We start from the raw sequence: 21,776 nt of genomic DNA on the forward strand, positions 1-21,776 counted from the left end.
TCTAAATTTATCTAGGAATGTGCTGTCAAATGATAAATCTGTAATTATGTGGTCAGAATGCATTTATCTTAATTTCCTAAATTTGAGGGGTGGTATTATAGTTTAGGTTAAGAATGTGGAGTGTGGAGTTAAGCAGGTTATAAGCCTGGTCCAACCACTTGCAAGCTGTGTGACCTTGGAGAAGTGATTTAATTTAATTTCTCTAACTCATTTTTCTTGTCAGTCAAGTGGAGATAATCATACGTATATCATGGTGTTGTTATGGGGAGAGAATGAGATAAATGTGTGGTAGAGGCCTGGCATAATAATTAATGTGATGAGTATTCAATAAAAACTAGTTGATTTTAGGACATGTCATAAATATTTTGGTTAGGGTCACCTAGCCTTCTCAGTTTTATCGTAACCTTTACTGAGGGTTCAAAATGGAAAAGCATTCTCTTGATTTCCATTTTGAGTCTCCGCAGACACTGATAATAGCATTGAATCATCCATTTATGTCTGGGGTTGACTGCTACTTAGGCAGTATGTCCTCCCTCTCTTAACCTCTCAGATATACCCCTCCCTAAATATAGCATGGCTGAAAGCAAGCTTTTCAGGTAGAGGAGTATTTTTTGCCATAAAGCGCACTTCCATTTACTAGCCTTTTTATAGTGGTTATTATTCAGGATTGGATGCAGAATATTCTGCAGTATCACTTGTTTCCTAAAATCGTAGAGCCAGTTAACAGGTGTGCCGTAGATTTTGGCCGTAGGAATCTCTACTGACTTCCAGAGAAGTGAAGTACTTTTTAAGTCCTACATTGTATTTTTCTGTCAGCATTGTAATCTGCAGCAGGAATACAGTATTTCTTCTAACAGGCCAGGTAGGTTGTCAGTAGTTTGTGTGGTTTTTTTAATTTTGAAAATTTTATTTTATCGTGATGACAGCACTTAACATGAAACCTACCCTCTTAACAGATTTTTAAGTGTACAATACAGTATTGTTAGATACATGCACAGTGCTGTACAGCAGTTGTCTAGAATTTATTCATCTTGCTTATTCCTCATTTCCGCCTCACCCCAGTCTTTGGCAGCCACCATTCTATTCTCTGCTTCTATGAGTTTGACTGGTTTAGATAATTCATATAAAGTGGAATCAGGCAGTGTTTGTCCTTCTATGGTAGCTTATTTCACTTAGCATAATGCTGGCAAGTTTCACCCATGTTGTTGCCTATTGCAGGATTTACTTTTTAAAGGCTGAATAATACATATATATATATAATACATTCATATATATATATATATGTATATATATATAACTTTTTCTTTATCCATTCATCCCTTTGTGGACATTTAGGTTTTTTCCACATCTTGGCTGTTAGGAATAATACTGCAGTGAATATGGGAGTGAGTGCTATCTCTTTGAGATCCTAATTTCAGTTCCTTTGGATACCCAGAAATTTGATTGCTGGATAATATAGTCGTTCTATTTCTAGTTTTTCAAGGAACTTTAATACTGTTTTCCATAGCAGCTGCACCATTTTGCATCCCCACCAACAGTGTACAAGGGTTCCAATTTCTCTACCTCCTCACCAAAACTTGCTGTCTTTTGTTACAGACAAAAGACATCCTAAGAGGTGTGAGGTGGCATCACCCTTTTGAGTTTTATTTCCTTGATAGTGACATTGAACATCTTTTCATATACATTTTGGCCAATTTGTATGTTTTCTAGTTGCTTAATTTTATATCGATTTGTTACATCATCTCTCTCTCCTTTTATGTATTCTAACCTAAGAACTCTGGAATCTGCTGCTTTTATCAGCCCCACGTTGATGGGTCCCCAAAAAGTTGTAGATAAGCTTTCTTGATGTAAAATTTATTTTAACTTTCCTGCTAAAAGATTTGTTTGAATTACATATTCCCTCAAATCAGTGATACCTGTGAGATCATTCTTTAGGGTATTTTTTATTCTTAAATTTGCTTCGTTGTTGTGAGATTATTTGCTTCTCTCCGCCTCCTCCCCCCGCCCCAGCCCCTCTGGATTTATTGGCATCTCTTTATTCCTTCTGAGTCATACCCTAAGTTCTTTGTGGATGTCATTTAAAAATCTGTATTATTTTTCTCTCTCTTTCATTTTAAAGTTCCTTAATGATATAGCCAGTCTTCACTCACATGTTTTTTCCTTGTCCGTTTTCCCAAGATAGGCCTGTGGTACAGTCAGTCATTCCAATATCTTAAATTATGGACTAGAAATCCAGACTCCACTCTTCAATACCAGCCATTCACTATCTCTGTCCTTTTTTCTTTTTGAAGTGTTCCAATCTCCAGTTATAGTATACAAAGGAAAAAATATTTGTAGACCTATATTTTTGACTTTTGGGGCACATTCTCAGAGATCCTAAGTTTCATTTTAGCAATATCATTTACTACAAATAATTTCAAAGGCAGGAATAATATTTGCTGGTTTAATACCTCTTGGTTGATTCTCTGTATCATCACAGATACACAATCCAGAAAAAAAAAACACAAAACAAAACAGCACACCAACTGACAGGACTATATTTAGCTGTCTCCATACATACTCCGAGGAAGATGTCAGTTGACTGTAAAGAGGAATTTCCTTTCTGGTGAACAATAAAGCTTTCTTTAAATGTGCTATTACTTGTGATTCTCTTACAATTCCTCAGAGCTCGAACTGATGCTTTTCTGGAAAGTTTGACAAAACCTTATTTTGGGAGAACCTCTTAGAACGTCAGGTTTGAAGTGGCCATGGGCTTGCTGCATTTTATTTATTCATTCACACACTTACTGAACACCTGTTTTGTGTCAGGTACTCTTGTAGGTTCTGGGGACAGACACACACACTATGTCTGTATATATACATCTATATCATCTATGTATCTACTTATCTATCTATCTATCTAGATAGCTTAACAGACAAAAACACCTTTCTGGGTATTCTGGTAGGATTATAAAAAATTGCACTTTAAACTATAAAAGGTGCCATGGAGGAAAAAAGAGGAGGTGTCATAATAGAGAGTATGGAATGAGGCGGGTGGTTATAATTTGAAACAAGATAGGGTAGACCTTATTTTAAAGGTGATATTTGAACAGAGATTCGAAGGAGGTGAAGGTGTGAGCTATATAGATACGTAGAGGAAGAGTGCTCTTCATAAAGTACAGAGGTCCTTACTAATGTGCTCATACAAAAACAAGTAGGAATGAAGAAAGCAATTTCAAAACAGGTGTCTTTAAAATTGTTTTTGCCACTCAGGTATATATGCAAGAGAAATGAAAACATATTCATGCAAAACGAATATTCAGAGAAGCGTGATTGATAATAGCCAAAAGATAGAAGCAACACACATGTCCATCAACTGATGGATGGATAAACAAAATGTCATATTATATATACAGTAGAAGGAAACTAATCCATGCCACAGCGTGGATAATCTGAAAATGTTATGCTAAGTGCAAGAAGCCAGTCACAAAGACCACATCTTCTATGATTCCTGTTACATGAGATGTCCAAAATAGGTCAGTCGATAGTGACAAAAAGTAGCCTGGTGGTTGCCAGGTGCTGGGAGAGAAGGGGAATGGGGAGTGACTGCTGGCAGGCTTTCTTTTTGGGGTGATAAAAGTGTTCTAAAAATAGCAGTGTTGGTTGTAGAACTCTGAACAACCCCTGAATTGTACACTTTAAAGTGGTGAAATTTATGGTGTGTGAACTGTCTCAAAAAGCTGTTACAAAAATATTTTTTAAATAAAATGATTTTATTCTAATTATGAAAAGAATACTTGCTTATTAAAAAAAATTAGACCAGTGTATAAAGATTTTAAAAAAAAAGAAAGGTTAAGTGAATCACAATTCCAACCATTCAGTTTGCATTATTGACACTTTGGTATGTATCTTAAAATATTTTTTAGAGTACAGTTCTAATTATTGAGGGTAGGAAGAAATAGCCAAGTCACAAAAGAAGAAACAAATGACCATATTCATTTTAAACTTTTATTCAGTATGAAACAAATGTAGTATCTTCAAAATTGATCGTCCATCTTTCCTTAGTAGCCAGTTCAAACAATTTATCCTGTAAACTTAGCTAAATTTAAATTTTTTAATGAAATAAATGGATTCTGGATTTAATACATTTCAGGATTATAGTCAACAAACTAACCTTAAAGTACTACATAGAACATGGCTCCTCTGCATGAGGCCGCTAGGAAGCTCACACCAGGTGTGAGTCATCACACAAGTTGGTCGGTCCTGAACTGGTCTATATCCTATTTAAGCAGAGGAGTTCACTAACCAAACTGCCACAAACGTTTCTAAGCACATACTCTCCATTTCTGCAGTTCTCGTTGTAGGTATACAATGGAATACCATGTAGCCTTAAAAATCATATTCTCAGAATATTTAATTCCATGGGAAAAGGTTCATGTTCTGTGAAAACGGGTTAAGTTGTACAAATGACAATCTCAATTTTTTTTTTTTAAAAAAAAAACAACAAAAACCTTTTTTTCCTAAATAGAAGAATGGAGGCTAGAATGATTATCTTTGAATGTGAGGGTGAAAGATTATTTATGAACATTTTAGATTTTTTACCATGGACATACTGTAATTTTTAAGTTAAGTCTTATTTACAATAGGTTCCCTTTAAAGTGACAGTGACAGCAAAATGGCTGGCACTTAGCAACTCAGCAACAACCTTTGCATGTTGGTTTAACACTTGGTGAACATTTTCGGGTGCCTATTATCTGCCAAGGCATTGTTTGGCAATGTGAGATTTAAAGATTCATTTACTTTAACATTTCTTATTAGATTCTCTTAACTTGGGCTGCTAACAGAGGGCAGTTCTTGCCCTCAGGAACCCCCCCGTTCAGTGGAGGAGAGCAGGCAGTCACAATATGGTGGCTGTGACAGATAGGCAAATGGACATCCCCAGTCTTTGAAAACCTTATGGTCTTGTAGAAGAAATTGTGCCTTAAGATCACTACCATATGGCAGACTCTGAAAGTCTGGGGTGGGAGATTCAGGAAAAACTCTAAGGATGACATTGTACTAAGTTCACCCATATTTTTCTCTTCTAGGTTTCAGCACAAAATGAACATAATTAGGGAAAATAAGGATTTGGCCTGTTTCTACACAACAAAACATTCATGGAGGGGAAAGTAAGTATTTCTGTTGGTTTTATTTTCCTGTGCTTCTATAAAGTGTCATTTTAAACATTACTCCATCAATGTGTTGAGTAGAGCCCCACAACTCAGTAATAACCATTCAGCCCGTCTGCTCTGAAAAGCACATGTGCATATTTTAAATGCAAATGCTGCATTTAGAATAAATTGTTCTTTTTTTCTTTTGACACTTCTGGCTTTCTGTGTCAGTGCTGGGATGGAGTTTGGTAAGAATTAAGAGTAACAATTACAAGTAAACCAGTTATCCACCCTCTTGGATGCTATCCATTAATGATGAGGTTGTGCAGTTGGAGCAGAGTAGAGTGTTAACGCCACAACTGAATCGCCCAGAGACCAGCCCGTGCGTGATCCACGCATTCTCCTCATACCCATTTGACTGTCAGAGGAAACAGGCCAATAGTGCATTTTGTAATCTTTCTTTAGGCTTGTAATGAAGCTTAAAAATTGGGCTTGACCTTTTCTTTTCCTTGGGAGGGGCTAGTGACATTTTTTAGTAGTTTGCCTAATCAGACCATGGTGTAGATGCTTGTTTCTTTTTTATAAAATGGATGGTAATTCCTGACCCTCAAATTGCTGGAAAGATTAAATGACGTGATAATAGAATGTGTGAGGGTTTTTAAACTATGCCTCAATACGTTGAGTATTCAATGAATGGCACCTGTTGAGCACTAAAAAAATGTTTAGTCTCTGGTCCTTTTGAATAGTAATAAGTAGCATGAGTGTGCCACACTTTGACAAATAGGTGACCGCTTCAGATGAGGCCTCAGGTAGATAAAACATGACCTGGGCACAAAGCCAATAACTAGTTTTTATTCTTTTCATTTTTTAGGTAATATTGTGGTAGCTTCTTAGAATGGTGCAGTATCTGAATTCTGTAGTATTTCTAGTTTGCAGTGGCAAACTGACTATATTTTTGAAAGATTTGAGTGTTTAATTTTCTTTCCTTTTAGTTTAGTAGCTCAATTGTATGAGCTCCTAAATTAACATAATTGTTACCCTTGTAGAATACTTGTAATGAAATTTTTTCTTCAGTTAATTTCATTGAGCTAAGTTAGAGAGAAAACTAGCGTATCCAGGGTACTATGAGTCTCTCTAGTTCTTTGAAGCAGCCTTAAAAAACTTGTATATTTAAGTGATTCTTTCTCCTCAAGCGGTTGATTGCTCTGATCATCATAATATAACTTGTTTTTAATATAATTATAGCATTCATTCCAAAGAACAAACTTACTGTAATACTTTTTGCTTTGTGAGCTTGTCAGTAATTGTGATCATCTGGAAAATTTTTTTAATGTTCTTAGAAAGTAGTGACTAAGACAGTCCTTTTTTCTTTTTTGTAATAATTTGGAGAAGAATTATTTCTGTGCTCTCAGCACAATTCCTTGCTTCCATCATTCATACCTTGGAACTTTTTGTTTTTATAATAGCTTTTGTAAGATATAATTTACATAACATAAAATTCATCCTTTTAAAGGGTACAATTTAGTGGTTTTTATTATACTGTAGAGTTGTGAACCATATTGTAAAGTTCTCAGAAGACTTTCATAACCACCTAAAAAAATCTCTAAAATATTAGCAATTACTTCCCTTTCCCCCTCTCCCCAGCATCTGGCAGTTACTAATCTACTTTCTGTCTCTAGATTTCTTTATTTAGGACATCTCATATAAATGGAATCATACATGATATGGCCTTTTGTGACTGACTTCTTTAACTTAGCATGTTTTCAAGATTCATCCTTGTTGTAGCCTGTATCAGTGCTTCATTTCTTTTTATTGCCAGATGATCTATTGTATGGATAAACCACATTTTGTTTATCCATTCACCACTTGATGGACATTTGTATTTTTCCACATCTTTACTATTATGAATAATGCTGCTATAAATATTCATGTACAAGTTTTTGGGTAAAGGTATACTTCAAATCTCTTGGGTATACGTGGGAGTGGAATTGATGTTATATGGAGTTATGTAGTGTTACAAGGTAAATCTGTGTTTCACTTTTTGAGGAAGAGCCAAACTATTTTCCAAAGTGGCTGCATCATTTTACAGTCCTACCATCAGTATATGAGGATTCCCCTTTCTCCACATCCTTACCAATACTTGTTATTGTCTCTCTTAATTTTAACCATCCTACTGGGTATGAAGTGGTACCTTGTAGTTTTGATTTGCATTTCCCTTATGACTAAGATGTTGAGTATTTTTTGATGTGCTTCTTGGCCATTTGTGTATTTTTCATGAAATGTCTATTCAAATCATTTACCCATTGGGTTATTTGTCTTTTTATTGTTGAGATGTAAGAGTTCTTGATATAGTCTAGATACAAGTCCCTTATCAGATAGATGATTTGCATATATATTCTCCTATTCTGTGGGTTGTCTTTAACTTTCTTGATGGTATCCTTTGAAGCACAGTTATAAATTTTGATAAAATCCAATTTATCTATTTTTTTTCTTATCTAAGAAGCCATTACCTAATCTAAGGTCTCAAAGATTTACTCCTATGTGTTCTTCTAAGAGGTTTTTTTATAGGTTTGATTTTGGGTTAATTTTTGTATATAGTATGAATTAGGCATCCTGCTTCATTCTTTTGCATGTGGATATCCAGTTGTCCCAGCACTATTTATTGAAAAGATTATTCTTTCTCCATTGAGTTGTTTTGACATCCTCGTCAAAAAGCAGTTGACTATAAATATAAGTGTAAAAGTTTATTCCTGAATTCTCAATCTATTCCATTGACCTCTATGCCTGGCCTTATGCTAGTACCATACTGTCTTGATTACTATAGCTTTGTACTGTTAGGAAGTTTGAGGTTCCAGCTTTGTTCATTTTCAAGGTTAGTTTGGCTGTCCTTGGTCTCTTGCGTTTTCATATGAATTTTAGAGTCAGCTAGTCAGTTTTACAAAAAAGGCAACTGGGATTTTGATAGCGATTGCATTGACACTGTAGATTAATTAGGGGAATATTATCACCATAACAACATTAATTCTTCTGATCCATGAACATGGGATGTCTTTCCATTTATTTAGATCTTTTAAAATTTCTTTCAACAGTGTTTTTGTTGTTTTCACAAATACACACCTTGAAGCTTTTAACTTCTTAAAGGTCCTACATTTTCCAGATAGTGATTGTTATTTCATTAGGTCATGCCGTTAAGTAGCACAGAAACTTTTATTATACTTAACCTATTTTATGTGGCCAATTCTAATCTAAATTTAAAGTATTTCTTATCAGTCCTAATGTAAAAAATAAATGGCCAGTGTTAAAAATTTTCTGTTGTTTCAGAGTTGCTAATTGAACCCCTCTTTCTAGAAACAGGTCTGTATACGACAAATTTTGCATGGAATTTTGGGAACTTAGGGCTTCAATTTTAAGAGGCTCCATATCCATATATGAGTATATATATTTTATATATATATATATATACACACACACACACACACACACATACGTAAGTATAATATATATATATTCACTATACACATGCACACGCACACACAACCAAACAAAATGTATGCACATTTTAAGAAAGGAAAAAACTTTAGTAAAATTACGCGGATGGTAGCCACTTTGAGCACCTCTTGTAATTGCAGAAGTCAAACATGACTTGTATTCATCTTTTGTTACCAGTATATATTGAATATTATAATTTTAATATAGTTTTTTCCTTTCTTAAAATTTGTATACATTTTTTAGCACCGTGTGTGTGTGTATTCCTAATCCAACCCCAACATTTCAGTAATATTTTATTGGTAGTGTGGAAGTAAAGATGAATAAATATTTTTCTTTCTTTTAATATGCCTAAATTAAGATAACTCCTCTAGATATTTCCCTTGTTAACAAAAGTAATTTCAAGCCTAAAGAAAGGTTTAAAGAGTTCATTTGAGCCAAGGTTTGGGGCCAGTCTTGAAAGCGAAATCTCAAAGGATTGAGAAATGCTCTAGGGAGTGAGTACCTGTTTTGCAGTTTATTTTATACATTAGAATCAAAAGAGAAGATATAAGAAAGGTTCCATGAAATTCATTGATGGTAAATTAGGGAGGTGGGAGAAAGTAAAGCGGGGAAATTTCTAGGACTGGATAAAAAGTAAAATGGAGAGATACATACTTCTTTTGCATTGATGGCTGCAGGATAGTTAATATTTAACATCCATAGTTTACAGAGGTGTGCAGGTAAAAGATAATAAAGAGGAGTGTTGGGGATGTTTTGCTGGGTACCAGGGATGTTTATCTTTGAAGGTCTGGAAAAAAGATCATTTTAACATTTTCACTATGTTATTCTAGATGCACAAAAACAATGGAACGGGCTCGCTTAAGGTAGAGGTTAATCAGTCATATAGGCCTTAGGCTGTGACTTCCTATCATAACCTGCCCAGTTAGGAATTGTTTATGATCAAAACATCGCTTATGGTTACTTTCAGTTGTTGAGCTTCTCAGGCTCGCCAGCATAGCCCCTTTTTTGTTCATACCCTTGAGGATATTCATATCACCCATTTTATTTTACCTTTGTAATAGTTTTCATGGGTCTCACTTTGCAGCCACTACTTGTGCACTTAGTAATTCAGGTCTGTTCACCATCAACATAGACGCTGAGCTGGCAAAGTAGCCTTTGTTTTATGCCTGCCGTTTCCCACTTGTAAAGCACATAATTAAATTGTTTATTATGGAAGGGGGAGTAAATTTCGGGGTACAAAGTACTTTTCTTTCACAAAGGAGCAGTTTCCTTTTTGGCCTAAGCAAGCCATTTCCGATAGGAAGGAAGAGACATGCGTTTCAGTTAAAGCAGCAGTGCAGATTCATTGTGGAAAACTTCAGAGTAATGTTGAAAACACAGGTTCTTAATTTTTTCTGGGTGGAAATTATAAGTAAAATCTGTCTGTGAATCACTTTAATATTTTCATACGTTTATTGTAGCAAGTGCTCTGAATTTAAGAGTAGTGTTTTAGTATTTGAACAGGATTTTAACTTCAGTACGTTGGGATGTGTGGTGATCAATCTATGAGATTCAGTGGCAGATGCCCACATTCATAGACAGTCTGCCTAATGCCTAGTTAGAGGGAATTGAGAGAAGAGTGGAGGGAAAATGAAACTTGTGAATTTTTGAGACCTTTCTTGTAAGTAGGAACAGAATTCTTCCAGAGAAGAGTTAATCTTCTCTTTAGCTGCCTGGCGTTTACACACCTCACCACCTCTGATAACCCTAGGAGTCCTGAGTGACTTTGGTTTTTCCCCCCTCATTGCTTTATTGACCCTAGCTCTTGACCTTGCCAGCTTCTAAACCTTAGATAAGTCTATATTGAATTCTTTTTGTTTTTTCTTTGTGTAACTCTTAGTGATTATTATCAGGGATTTTTATCTGGGATTATTATCTAGTGATTATTATGTGGGATTTGAACATCTTTTACCCAGAAGTGCAAATAGTATCACATCTGCTTTATAGAAATTTTATATTTTATACACAATATTGTATTAAAAGCCAGCTCCAGCAGCAAAGGTAGTCTTTTCAACACATGATGCTGGAACACTTGGATATTACATGCAAATTTTTCTAATGCAATTTCACTTTTATCATTATGAATTCTTCTCTCTTCTAAAGGATTACTGATGCCCAAATGTTTTTTCTCCTTGAGATGTTACTTTAAGTGAAGGAAGCGAAGTGAGAAGTGAAAATTGCTTGTCTGTGGTATAGACTTCCTACTTCCATAAAATTGCAACACTTAAAAATGTAATAGGTAATAGTTGCTTAAGTAGAAATGGTTAAGATTCCAGAATATGGCTCTGACTGACCAGTTGCAGGTCATAGCTGTTCCTTCCTTTGTATCATGGTTTTGTTAAAAGGATATTTTGAAAGAATTAGTAGTGCGCAGTGTCTTTTTCTTTTTAATAGAAACTTTCCTTTTAGAGTCTTGGGATCCTCACGTAGTGCTTTGCTAACTCCGTGCACATTAATAACACAGGATTGCTTGTATAGATCATACTTTTCTACTTAAGGATCTTACTAGTTCACAGTCAAATGAATGGTGGGTGGGTTTTAATGCCAATAACATTTCAGAGCATTAAAAAAAAGTGAGAATATAAAACTAAGCTACATTTAGTCACTATTAATCAACTAACACATTTCTATTTACTGAAATTCCTTTTGTGTTGATATCATATATATTTTCTTACAAAATGTTTCTTTCATTTAAGACTAAATTTAAGTACTTGTTTTCCTTTGTAGGTATAAGCGTGTCTTTTCAGTTGGAACCCATGCGATTACTACATATAATCCCAATACTTTAGAAGTAACAAATCAGGTAATCAAGTTAGATGTTAGGTGTTTGTTTGAACATCATTTGAATTTTAAAAGCCAGGATATGACCCGTAATGCCCTGGCCTGAAATCAGTACTTTAGGTTCGAAATATCAAATCTGAGAGAGATTGATATACTTACATAATTCTCAGTGCTTGGACTAAAAATAAATAAAGGGGGGGGTGGTAAGAAAATGTGCTTACTTCTTGGCTCTAAATGGTATAAGCTTTTGATATATTAGTGTAGATTGTAGCCATCTGTTTTGTGTCAAGTTGGTAAATTAGTTCTTTATAATTTTAAAGGCTGTGTTACTGTAGTGCAGGCATACATAAATAACAAGTGCAATCTCAAGTATAATGGTTGGAACATACTTGTCATTGAAGTAGGATTACTGATTATAAAGTCAAGACTAATCTGAATATGGATAAGTAAACATTTATATACTAGTTTATTTTAATTGTAAATTGAGCATGTTTTACAGATTCGGTTTGTTTTTTTTTTAACAGATTTTCAGGTAATCATAAAATTTTATTTCCCAATTCGTTTCACTTCTGTGTGTTTTAATTGCTTTGGATTAATGTCATTAATCATTAAAATTGGAATACAGATAGGATTTTTTTTTATCATTGTCTCTCATGACTGAAAACCTTTAAAATTGTTATAGAAGTATTGTAAGACATAACTTCTATTAGACCTCAGTATTATTTTGTAAAATTTTTCTCATTTAATCAGTGATTGTGAAATTAAAGTAGTGGAAGTAATTGTTGCATTTCATTATATTATAGCACCAGTTGAAAGAATTCCTTTCTTTTGTTAGTGGCCTTATGGAGACATTTGCAGCATTAGCCCTGTTGGAAAAGGACAAGGAACAGAGTTCAACCTCACGTTTCGTAAAGGCAGTGGAAAAAAATCAGAAACTTTAAAATTTTCTACAGAGCACAGAACAGAACTTCTTACAGAAGCATTGGTAAGAACAGTTCCATGTTAATAAACTAAATTTCCTTCTTCTCTTTTAAATGAAACAGTTTTTTAAAGTATAGGTATTAACGTTCAGAGCCTTTGTTCCCACTATGCTTGTTTTTTCCTTAATGACCTTTAACTTGACACTGTGAAACTTGTACTTACCTCTAACTGAAAGACTGGAAAATCCTGTGTATTTGATAGTTTTTAGTCTTTTTAAGTGTATTTACAGAACAAAGCAGTTACATGTTTAATTTATCTTGTTTTTCAATAAAATTCCAGAATTTTAAAACAGAAAAATAGAATTTTAAAGTAGAAAAATAGAAATACTTTCTATTAAATATCCTTAAACTATAACTTTGATCATATTTTTTAGATATCAAGGTTACCAAGTTGGGATTTTACTTGCTTTGAGTAGAAAGGACAGCTCTCTGATTTTGCCCTGCAAGTCTTATTGCCATTAACTGTAGTTGTTTTTTTCTTTCAGAGATTTAGAACTGATTTTTCAGAAGGAAAAATCACAGGAAGGGCAAGTATTTAACGTTTATTAATATCTATTTTTATTTGTTCAAATGTTGCCTTTTATTGTAAAAAATCATTCCATGATCTGTGTGTTCCTTTTCTGACAAAGCTAAAGGGAATAAAGGAAGCATAACTTTAAGTCTCCTGAGACTGCGTCATAGATGAATGTAGTTTAACAGGAAACGCAGATATGAGGAATTAGATTTATGACTGTTAATGCTGATAGTTGGGAAAAGTCTTCAGAGAACTATGGAGCATTAAAAACAAGGCTGTCACTGTTCAGGTGTCTTTATTCAGTATTCTAAACAGCAGCAGTAAACATTGCACTGCTGATAAGACTTGTTGGAACATGCAGTAGTTGTTTGGTGTAGGAGTGTCCTATTGCAGGAATATTAAAGTTGTAAGATTTGGGTGGATCAAAACTGTCTTACTCTATCTTCCTGCACTGGATCTTGCACTGGATCCTATTGCAGGAATATTAAAGTTGTAAGGTTTGGGTGGATTGAAACTGTCTTACTATATGTTCTTGCACTGGATCTGGCTAGTAATGAAGTTTCGCATAGTGTACTGACAGCTTTGAGGAAGTCATGGTTACTTAGTTAGAATCTTCTTAACTTTCCCAAGGCTTTTTCTACTCATGTTGCAGCAGCATTTAAATGAAATTAGAGATTTCTAGGGTGGGGAACTGGCAATTTACTGAGTGTATGCTTTTTTCATTCCCTTGAAACACTGAGGTTTTTTTTCCATGAAAAGGTATGCTGTTACGATTGGGGGATTGGAGAGGGCAGAATAATGCCTAAACTCATAGCACTGTTCAGAAATCTGGCTTCTGGCAAAAGGCAGGACTGAATTCTGATGTGCTGGCAGTACCATTCCCTTGTCATTTTCAAGCTCTCATCCTTTCTGTGGATGTTCTACTGCTTATTTCAGCATCCCAGAAGCCTTACTGACTTAACTCAGGCAATTGGCTGGGTGTCCAGGAACCATTTAAAATAGTTTAATGGCATTTGGTGAGCTGCTTGTTTCTTGTTGCTGTTAAGCCACAGACAAATTTCTATAAATCATAATTTGGTATGCTTATTTTAATTTATGTTACAAGGTGAGTTTTCTGTATATCTCATCTGTTTGGAAAACAACTGCTTTACAGATTTTGTTTATAAGCTTCCCTTTGTATCAGTTAAACAGTTTAACACTTTTCAAAACTTTTGGTGGAAGCAGTATCTCTAGAAGATTTCTTGAAGGACCGTCTACCTGATTCTATATCTGAAATAAGTGGCATCTCCTTCACCCCCAGATGCCGTGCTGGCTAAACAACACTCTTATATTCATTGAATTTGGCCCACAGACCTTCAAAATTGCCCCTAGATGTCCTCTAAATCAGAGTCTCTGAAGTCTCTTTCTTGGCCTCCACAATCCTGAGAGATAATGATGTGTTGCCATTGGGCATATCTCATTTTGACAGTTGATTATCTGCTGGGAGGAATGGAGAATATCCTGCAGAGTTGGTTGGGGGCATGTAAATAGGCATAGTTTAGAAAAGCCGTGTTTTGTGGCTTCCCTTCTACCCACACTCTTGGAGAGGTGTGGTGCTGCCCCATCCTTTAGTTCCAAATCCAGGCTCTAAATACATCCTTTTGTCTTTCTGCAGAATTCCGTTTATGGAACTATAGGGTGTATGATGCCATCAATCCATAATGCGGTGGGACTTGATGGTGATGTGATTCTGTGAACCTCATAGCTGGGTTTAGTGTTGGGATATTAGTGGAGTTGTTTATGATTTAATGCCTTACTCTCTTTAATGAACACCCACAAGAGAATTTCTCTCTCATTTCAGTATTAGAAATAGTTGTAGTCTTGAGCCACCAATTTATTTTTACCTTAGGAGTCATGTAACTGACCATGTTTTCCTCTTCATATTGATGGGTAGGAAACTTCGTGGACTTTTGGGTGGGCAAAGAGATATTCATTTCATGTCTGACACTTAGTTATCCTTGTGTTCTCTTTGCTTATTTTAAATTATTTTTTTCTGTATCATATAATTTTGTTTAGCTGCCTCAAGTAAACCCTTTTTTGTTTTTATTAAGAATTTAGAACTGAGTAGTAAATGAGTGTTGACAATTCTAATCATTCCTGATATTAGGTACTTTAATTTACAAAAGAATGTTATGGTCTAAATAGAATTTTATTTGCTAATGAGATCTCAAGATAATTTTTCATTGGTATGATTAGAAAAGCCTAATGTCAGACTGAGGCTTCAGCTTTTTTGTGTCTGTAGAAATAAAATCTATATTAATATACTGAACTAGCTAGCTTAGGTTGTTTAAATTGAATACTGTAACTTCCCCGAAATGTGACTTAGCTTTTTCTGGATCTAACTTAATTAAAAGAATCTATCAAGAAAAGTTGAAATCTTTTTTTCCAGTAACTCTTTCAGAATAACGTTTCTATTGAGTATTTCCTTTGTTTTTCTTTTTATAGATTTGCATAAGAGTAACTTAAAATTGTTTTACAAAATATTGTAACCCAAAACTTTGTTAATTTAAAAAGGATATATTATCTTCAGAGTGAACACTCTTAATTAAATAAGCAAAAACCTCCAAATAGCTAAAATTAATGTTTTTAACCATTTGGATAGTAACTCTAAATATTTATAGTATTGTTTAGATTTTTCGTTGTTTCAGCAGAGACTGGTACATTAAATGTAACATTATGGCATGTGTATATATGAACCTAAAATTAATATTTTTTTTCTCTAGAGATATAACTGCTATAAGCATCACTGGAGTGATACCAGAAAACCTGTCATTTTGGAAGTAACTCCTGGAGGCTTTGATCAAATTAACCCTGCAACTAACAGAGTCCTCTGTTCCTATGACTATAGAAATATTGAAGGCTTTGTAGATCTCTCTGATTATCAGGGAGGGTTTTGTATACTTTATGGAGGATTTAGTAGATTGGTAAGTACTGTTTTTAAAAAGTCATTTAAAAAGGAACATGACCATTTGAAGGAAAGCAGGGTTTTTATACTTTATTTTGAAATTTCATGTGAGTCCTTTGGGAGGAAGTATGGTATTAAGAGTTCAGGCTTTGGTATCAAAGAGCTTGAATCCCAATTTGCAGCTCTTTAAAATGAGGAGAGTCATAGGTTGTTTGTTGTTGTGTTTTGAGGATCAGGTGAGATTATATACAAAGTTTGGCACAGTGTATGGCTTAGTGTTCAATAAATAGTAGTTAGAATTGTTCATTATTATTAATGTCTTACCTGACATTTTGTAAGCTTCCTTTGAAAAAGTAATTTAAAATCTCTTATTTTTATAATCATCTTTCCTTTGCCCAGCTATTTATAATCTGAAATCTGAGTATTCATCGAAACTCCAACTTTGGGATTCATTGCATGTTTTAGTCTTGAAATTCTGAATTACATGTAAATTGTAGGTTATAACAGAAGCCATTTAAGATGCTGAGACCCTGGTTGTTAATCTGAGCTGTAGATGATGACGTGTTTTGTTTTATTTTAAATAAGAAACATCCTGCCTTAATGAAACTCCACATCTCAAAGATGAACAGTAAAGAGAGAGTGTGCTCATGGAGGGGCTTAGTTGAGCTTTCTCTTGAGAATTTTAATTCCTGTAGCTACCTTAATGGCCTGGGTATACTACTCCAAGACTCAGTGTTCGGTACACAGTTATCCTTCCTAGGGTAGCAGAGCCAGGGCAAGCCTGGAACTTTTATTAGGTTGGTGCAAAAGTAATTGTGGTTTTTGCAATTATTTTTAACCTTTCAAACCGCAATTACTTTAGCACCAACCTAATAAATACATAACAGGCTAGAGGGTATCAAAGGGGAAGTAGAAAGAATGAAAGGGAAGGCAAACAATCTGATTTGCAAAATGTGTTAGCTCTTCAGAGCTTACAGGCCTCTTTCCATCCTAGATTTCACTCTTTATCCAGGTGATGGGTATCATCCTACTGTCCCTCATCTAGGAACACACATGTAGATGTGTTACGACCTCTGAATCTAGACCTAAAGATGAAGGCCCAAAAAGGAAGTTAGTTCCCTCTCCCATGCTAAAGCAACCTGAAGCCTGCTGTGCTCATGCTGTCCAAAGGCGTGTCTCTTCCCTGGACATGGGAAGTTTGTAATCATTCACCCCTTGGTGGAGAACATACCTAATTATAGGAATATGGCCTTGTACATCTTAACAGGATAACTGTGTCACAGTTATCACTCATAGATACAGATAACTGTGACACACATAACTGTATCACTCAAGCCTTGAATTATGCATATGGTAAATATTAGGGATGAGAATTCTGATACTCCTCAGTTGCCAACATATTTTATTGCTTAATGGCATTAAGCAGTGTTAATCATCTAATTTCTAAGCATATTCTCTGCCTTTTAAGACACTGGCTAAAATGAGTCAACTCACTACAAATGTAATAGCATGACAGATTCATTCAACAAATCTTATCTGCTGCCATCTACATCCATAGCAACTGTGATAAGCTGCTGGAAATAAAATCAGGTTTTAAAACATGATCTGATCCAGTATTTCTCAGTAGGGGAGCTATTGGCATTCTGGGCAGTAGGGGAGCTATTGGTTTCTCAGTAGGGGAGCTATTGTGTGTGTGGGACTCTCATACCCTTTGCAGGACAGTTACTGCTTCTGGTCTCCAGGCACCAGATGCAAGTAGCAATCAATACCTTATTCTTAACCGTTGGAAATACACTCCTGGGGATTGGTTTGTAGTATCCATGGACCAATGACTTGTAAACATTTAAACATTCTTTAGGGTAATCTTTCAAGAAAGCCCATTATATGAAAACAGATTAAATTATAGCTACCTTAGTTGATATTGGAATTCTGCCCGTAGAGTACCCACCACCCCTGCTGGACTTGGCTGGGGTCTCTTGGGACCCCTTAGAAAGCCTCAGAGTGCTGTTTTTCATATGGTGATGAGAACCATGGTATAACTTCCATTCCGTGAGTTATTTGCAAGACTCCATATCTCAAGATTGTGTGATTTTAATTCAGTAATATTGTTTCTATCACAACACATTGCTTATTTACCTCTGGTAAGATCTATTTTTGAATTGCTACTTTAATCTCTTCCCTCTAAGTTGATTCAATATGGTTACATATTAGTTATTTCAACCCTGACTTTAAATTTCAAAATTTCTGCAGCATTTATTTGCATCAGAGCAAAGAGAAGAAATTATCAAAAGTGCAATAGATCATGCTGGCAACTACATAGGTATTTCATTGCGGATCAGAAAAGAACCTTTAGAATTTGAGCAATATTTGAATCTCCGTTTTGGAAAATACAGCACTGATGAATCCATCACATCTTTAGCAGAATTTATAGTCCAAAAAATATCTCCAAGACATTCGGTAAGACCCATGTGTTTAAAAAAAAAAATTTGTTCATCTGATTTTGACATTTTTCTTTAATAACTTTTTAATGTCTCAATTTTGTTTGAAGGAACCTGTAAAAAGAGTTCTAGCTCTTACAGAAACATGTTTGGTAGAACGTGATCCAGCAACCTATAATATTGCAACATTGAAACCTTTAGGAGAAGTAAGTTTCATTAAAATGAGATTTCTTTCCATTGACAAATTTCTATTTTAATATTTTTTTCATGCTTAAAGAATGAGAAATAGGAAGAATATGTATTCTTCACATTATTGTATTTATCTTTAGAACAATGAATATTTCAAAATTTATTTTCCAAGTATACAATGAATGGAACTTTTTATTCAGTAGTTGTGTATGAATAAAAAGGTGTGATCAAAAAATGTGGTGAATGTTTAAATTAAAAAATTTTATTACAATAAAAGACACATTGCCATTAATCCCTCTCAAAATGCTCCCCCTTGCTTCGAACACAGTTATCCCATCATTCTTGCCACTTTCTGAAGCAGTTCTGGAAGTCCTCTTTAGTGAGTCTTTAGTTGCACTGTCGTGGCTGCCTTGCTGTCCTGAATAAACTCAAAATGTTTACCTTTCATGGTCATTTTGACTTTGGGGAGGAGCCAAAAGTCACACAGTGCCAGATCCGGTAAATAAGGCAGATGAGGACACACTGTAATGTTTTTATTTGACAGAAATTGTACCAGAAGTGATGTTTTACATGGAATGTTGTCATGATGGAGGATGAAATCCCATGCCCATTTCATGTTAATGCATTGTTCGTGATCCATGATTTACAGTATACTTTAAAGCACACCTTCTCAACCGTAGCTCACTTCCGACTGACTGCATCGAACAAGCTGAAACTTGTCACACATTGTTACTAAGGTTTGATTCTCCTCTTCCTGTAGTGAAAATCCCTGCCTGTCCGTTGGATAGCACTCGGCAGCAGCATTCACCATATTTTTTGATCATGCTTAATAAAAGTGATAACATGTGGTTTTTCTAACGAGATGCCGTAAAACTAAACATCTTTTGTTGAACTTGTTTTTTGTTTTCATTAGGTATTTGCATTGGTTTGTGACTCGGAAAATCCACAACTTTTTACCATTGAATTTATAAAAGGGCAAATACGGAAATATTCTTCAACAGAAAGGTATTTTTTTTAGTTCATTAAGCTTTCGAGATCTTAGTATGTGAAAGGCAAAGTGCTCCATCAAAGAGGAAAAACAAAGATTTATAATCCAGAACTTTAAATTATGTCATTTAGGAAAAGACAACAATGTCAACTACAATTTTATGTATATATTTATATGTATAATTTTATATATAAAAAATTTATATATAAAATTTATTTATATAAAATTTATTTATATATATACAGTTACAAGAAGCGGAGTACAGCATTAGGAATAGAGATCGTGGAAATGCAATGACTGTGTGCGATGTCAGAGGGATAGTGGATGGGGGGAGGAGGGTTGTCACTGTGTGAGGGATATAAATGATAAATGTCTAACTATTACATTGTTTTGTGCACCTGAAACTAATAAAAACAAAATAGTCAAACATAAATAAATAAAATAAAATGACCATTCAGTTTTCAAATTCCTAAAGAGAATAAAAATGGTGACTTGATCTTAAACAAAATGATGGAAATAAAGTGTATTTTTGAAACTAGCTTTTAAAGAATATTTTACAATAGTACCTACTACTTTTATTGTTAAATTGTTTAGATAACAGCAGCAAGTTACATTAATATAAATACTACACTCAAAGTTAGATTTCTGTAAGTTAGTATTGTTAGGCTAGTTGCTGATTTTCCAGTGAATTATGCATATTTTTATATTGCTGTAACTTGGCTGTTGATTTGAAAACCCGTGAGATGTTATAGCTCATAAACTCCTCCTGTAAAGTATACACACTTATTGTGCTCTCCTACTGTGAATGACTGGATCTCCCTTTATATACTAAGCAGTGTTTACATTCCAGGCAGTTCTTTAAGTAAATAGATGAATACTGAATCTGTTTTTAAAAGTTAGTTGAAATAGTTCTTGTACATTTTGCCATTGTCTGTAATGCAGCCCTATGGAAATATTTTCACTTCCTGTAGTTTGACCAGTAACTGTTTCTTACCTTAGAAAGCTTTTGATCTAAGGTCAACAAAAATAGCATCTTAAGCAAAAGGTTATATTTTTTTCCTGTCCTGAATTCAAGGAAGAGAACTTCTGAAAAAATAGTGCAGGTGTTCTAATCAGAGGAAGAATCTCAGTGCTTACAGTTTGTCATGTTTATTATGTAGATGTATGTACGAACATATTATATTGTTTAATGGTAACACTAGGAAGTAGGTGCCATTACTACCAATAAAACATTCAGAAAGTAAAGCAATTTCTTTGTGACTTTTGATTAGGAAAAGATTTCTTAGACATAATACCAAAAGCATAATTCATAAAAGAAAAAAATTGATTGTTGTTTAGACTTTGTCAAAATTTAAAATTTTGCCCATTATGAAAAGGAAAAGACGAGCCACAGACACAGAGAAAATATTTGGAAAACATAGCTGATAAAGGGCTTGGATAATAAATAAGCCAATAATAAATAAGCAAAAGATTCAAATAGACACCTCATCAGAGAAGATATGAATGGTAAATAAACACATGAAAAAATGAGTCATTAGGGAAAAGACAATTAAAACTACTACATATCCACTAAAATGGGTAACATCAAAAAGACTAATAGTGCAAGATGTTGGTAGGGATGTGGAGAAACTGGAACTCTCATACATTGCTGGTGAGAATGTAAAATAATAAAACTGCTTTGAAAAACAGTTTGGCAATTTTGTAAAAGATTAAACATATGTGACATAGCAGGTTCTCTCCTAAGTATCTACCCAAGAGAAATGAAAAAAACATGCCCAAACAGACTCGTCTGTGAATGTTCATAATCACATTACTCATAATAGCCCAAATTAGGAACAATGCACATATACATCACCTGGTGAATGGATAGACAAAAATGCTCTGCATCCATACAATGGAATACTCCTCAGTGACAAAAAGGACTGGAGTTTAAAAACATGAAATAAGCAGGACACGTAAGGCTGCGTATTAATGATTTTGTTTCAGTAAAGTTTTTCTTAATAGACTTTGTATTTTAGAGCAGTTTTAGGTTCACAGCAATACTGAGCGGAAGGTACAGAGATTTCTCATATACTTTCTACTCCCTACCTCCCACCTCCCACTTACATAGCCTTCCCCATTATCTGCATCCCCACCAGAGTGTACATTTGTTATAATGGGTGAACCTATAGGTTTGGACAAACGTATAATGACATATGTTCATCATTATAGTATCATACAGAATAGTGTCACTGCCTGAAAATCCTTTGTGCTCTGCCAGTTCACCCCTTCCTCTCCCTGTAAAC

At 34.6% G+C, this 21,776-nt stretch overlaps 1 protein-coding gene across 4 annotated transcripts in view; it reads left to right on the top strand.

Moving 5' to 3' along the window:
• DNAJC13 (DnaJ heat shock protein family (Hsp40) member C13) overlaps positions 1-21,776 on the top strand; it is a 104,993-nt gene that overhangs the window by 15,951 nt on the left and 67,266 nt on the right. For all 4 annotated transcript variants that reach the window (XR_004425461.1, XM_033132542.1, XM_033132544.1 and 1 more), the window contains exons 2-9: positions 5,067-5,147; positions 11,385-11,460; positions 12,274-12,423; positions 12,904-12,945; positions 15,695-15,895; positions 18,127-18,333; positions 18,425-18,520; positions 19,417-19,508. Coding sequence is in view for 3 of the 4 variants with exons in the window: in XM_033132542.1 (XP_032988433.1) it covers positions 5,080-5,147; positions 11,385-11,460; positions 12,274-12,423; positions 12,904-12,945; positions 15,695-15,895; positions 18,127-18,333; positions 18,425-18,520; positions 19,417-19,508 (932 nt within the window). In the remaining variant the exon portion in view is untranslated. The remainder of the gene's footprint in view (positions 1-5,066; positions 5,148-11,384; positions 11,461-12,273; positions 12,424-12,903; positions 12,946-15,694; positions 15,896-18,126; positions 18,334-18,424; positions 18,521-19,416; positions 19,509-21,776) is intronic.

This window comes from Rhinolophus ferrumequinum, chromosome 17 (genome assembly GCF_004115265.2).
Source record: "Rhinolophus ferrumequinum isolate MPI-CBG mRhiFer1 chromosome 17, mRhiFer1_v1.p, whole genome shotgun sequence".
NCBI lineage: Eukaryota > Metazoa > Chordata > Mammalia > Chiroptera > Rhinolophidae > Rhinolophus > Rhinolophus ferrumequinum.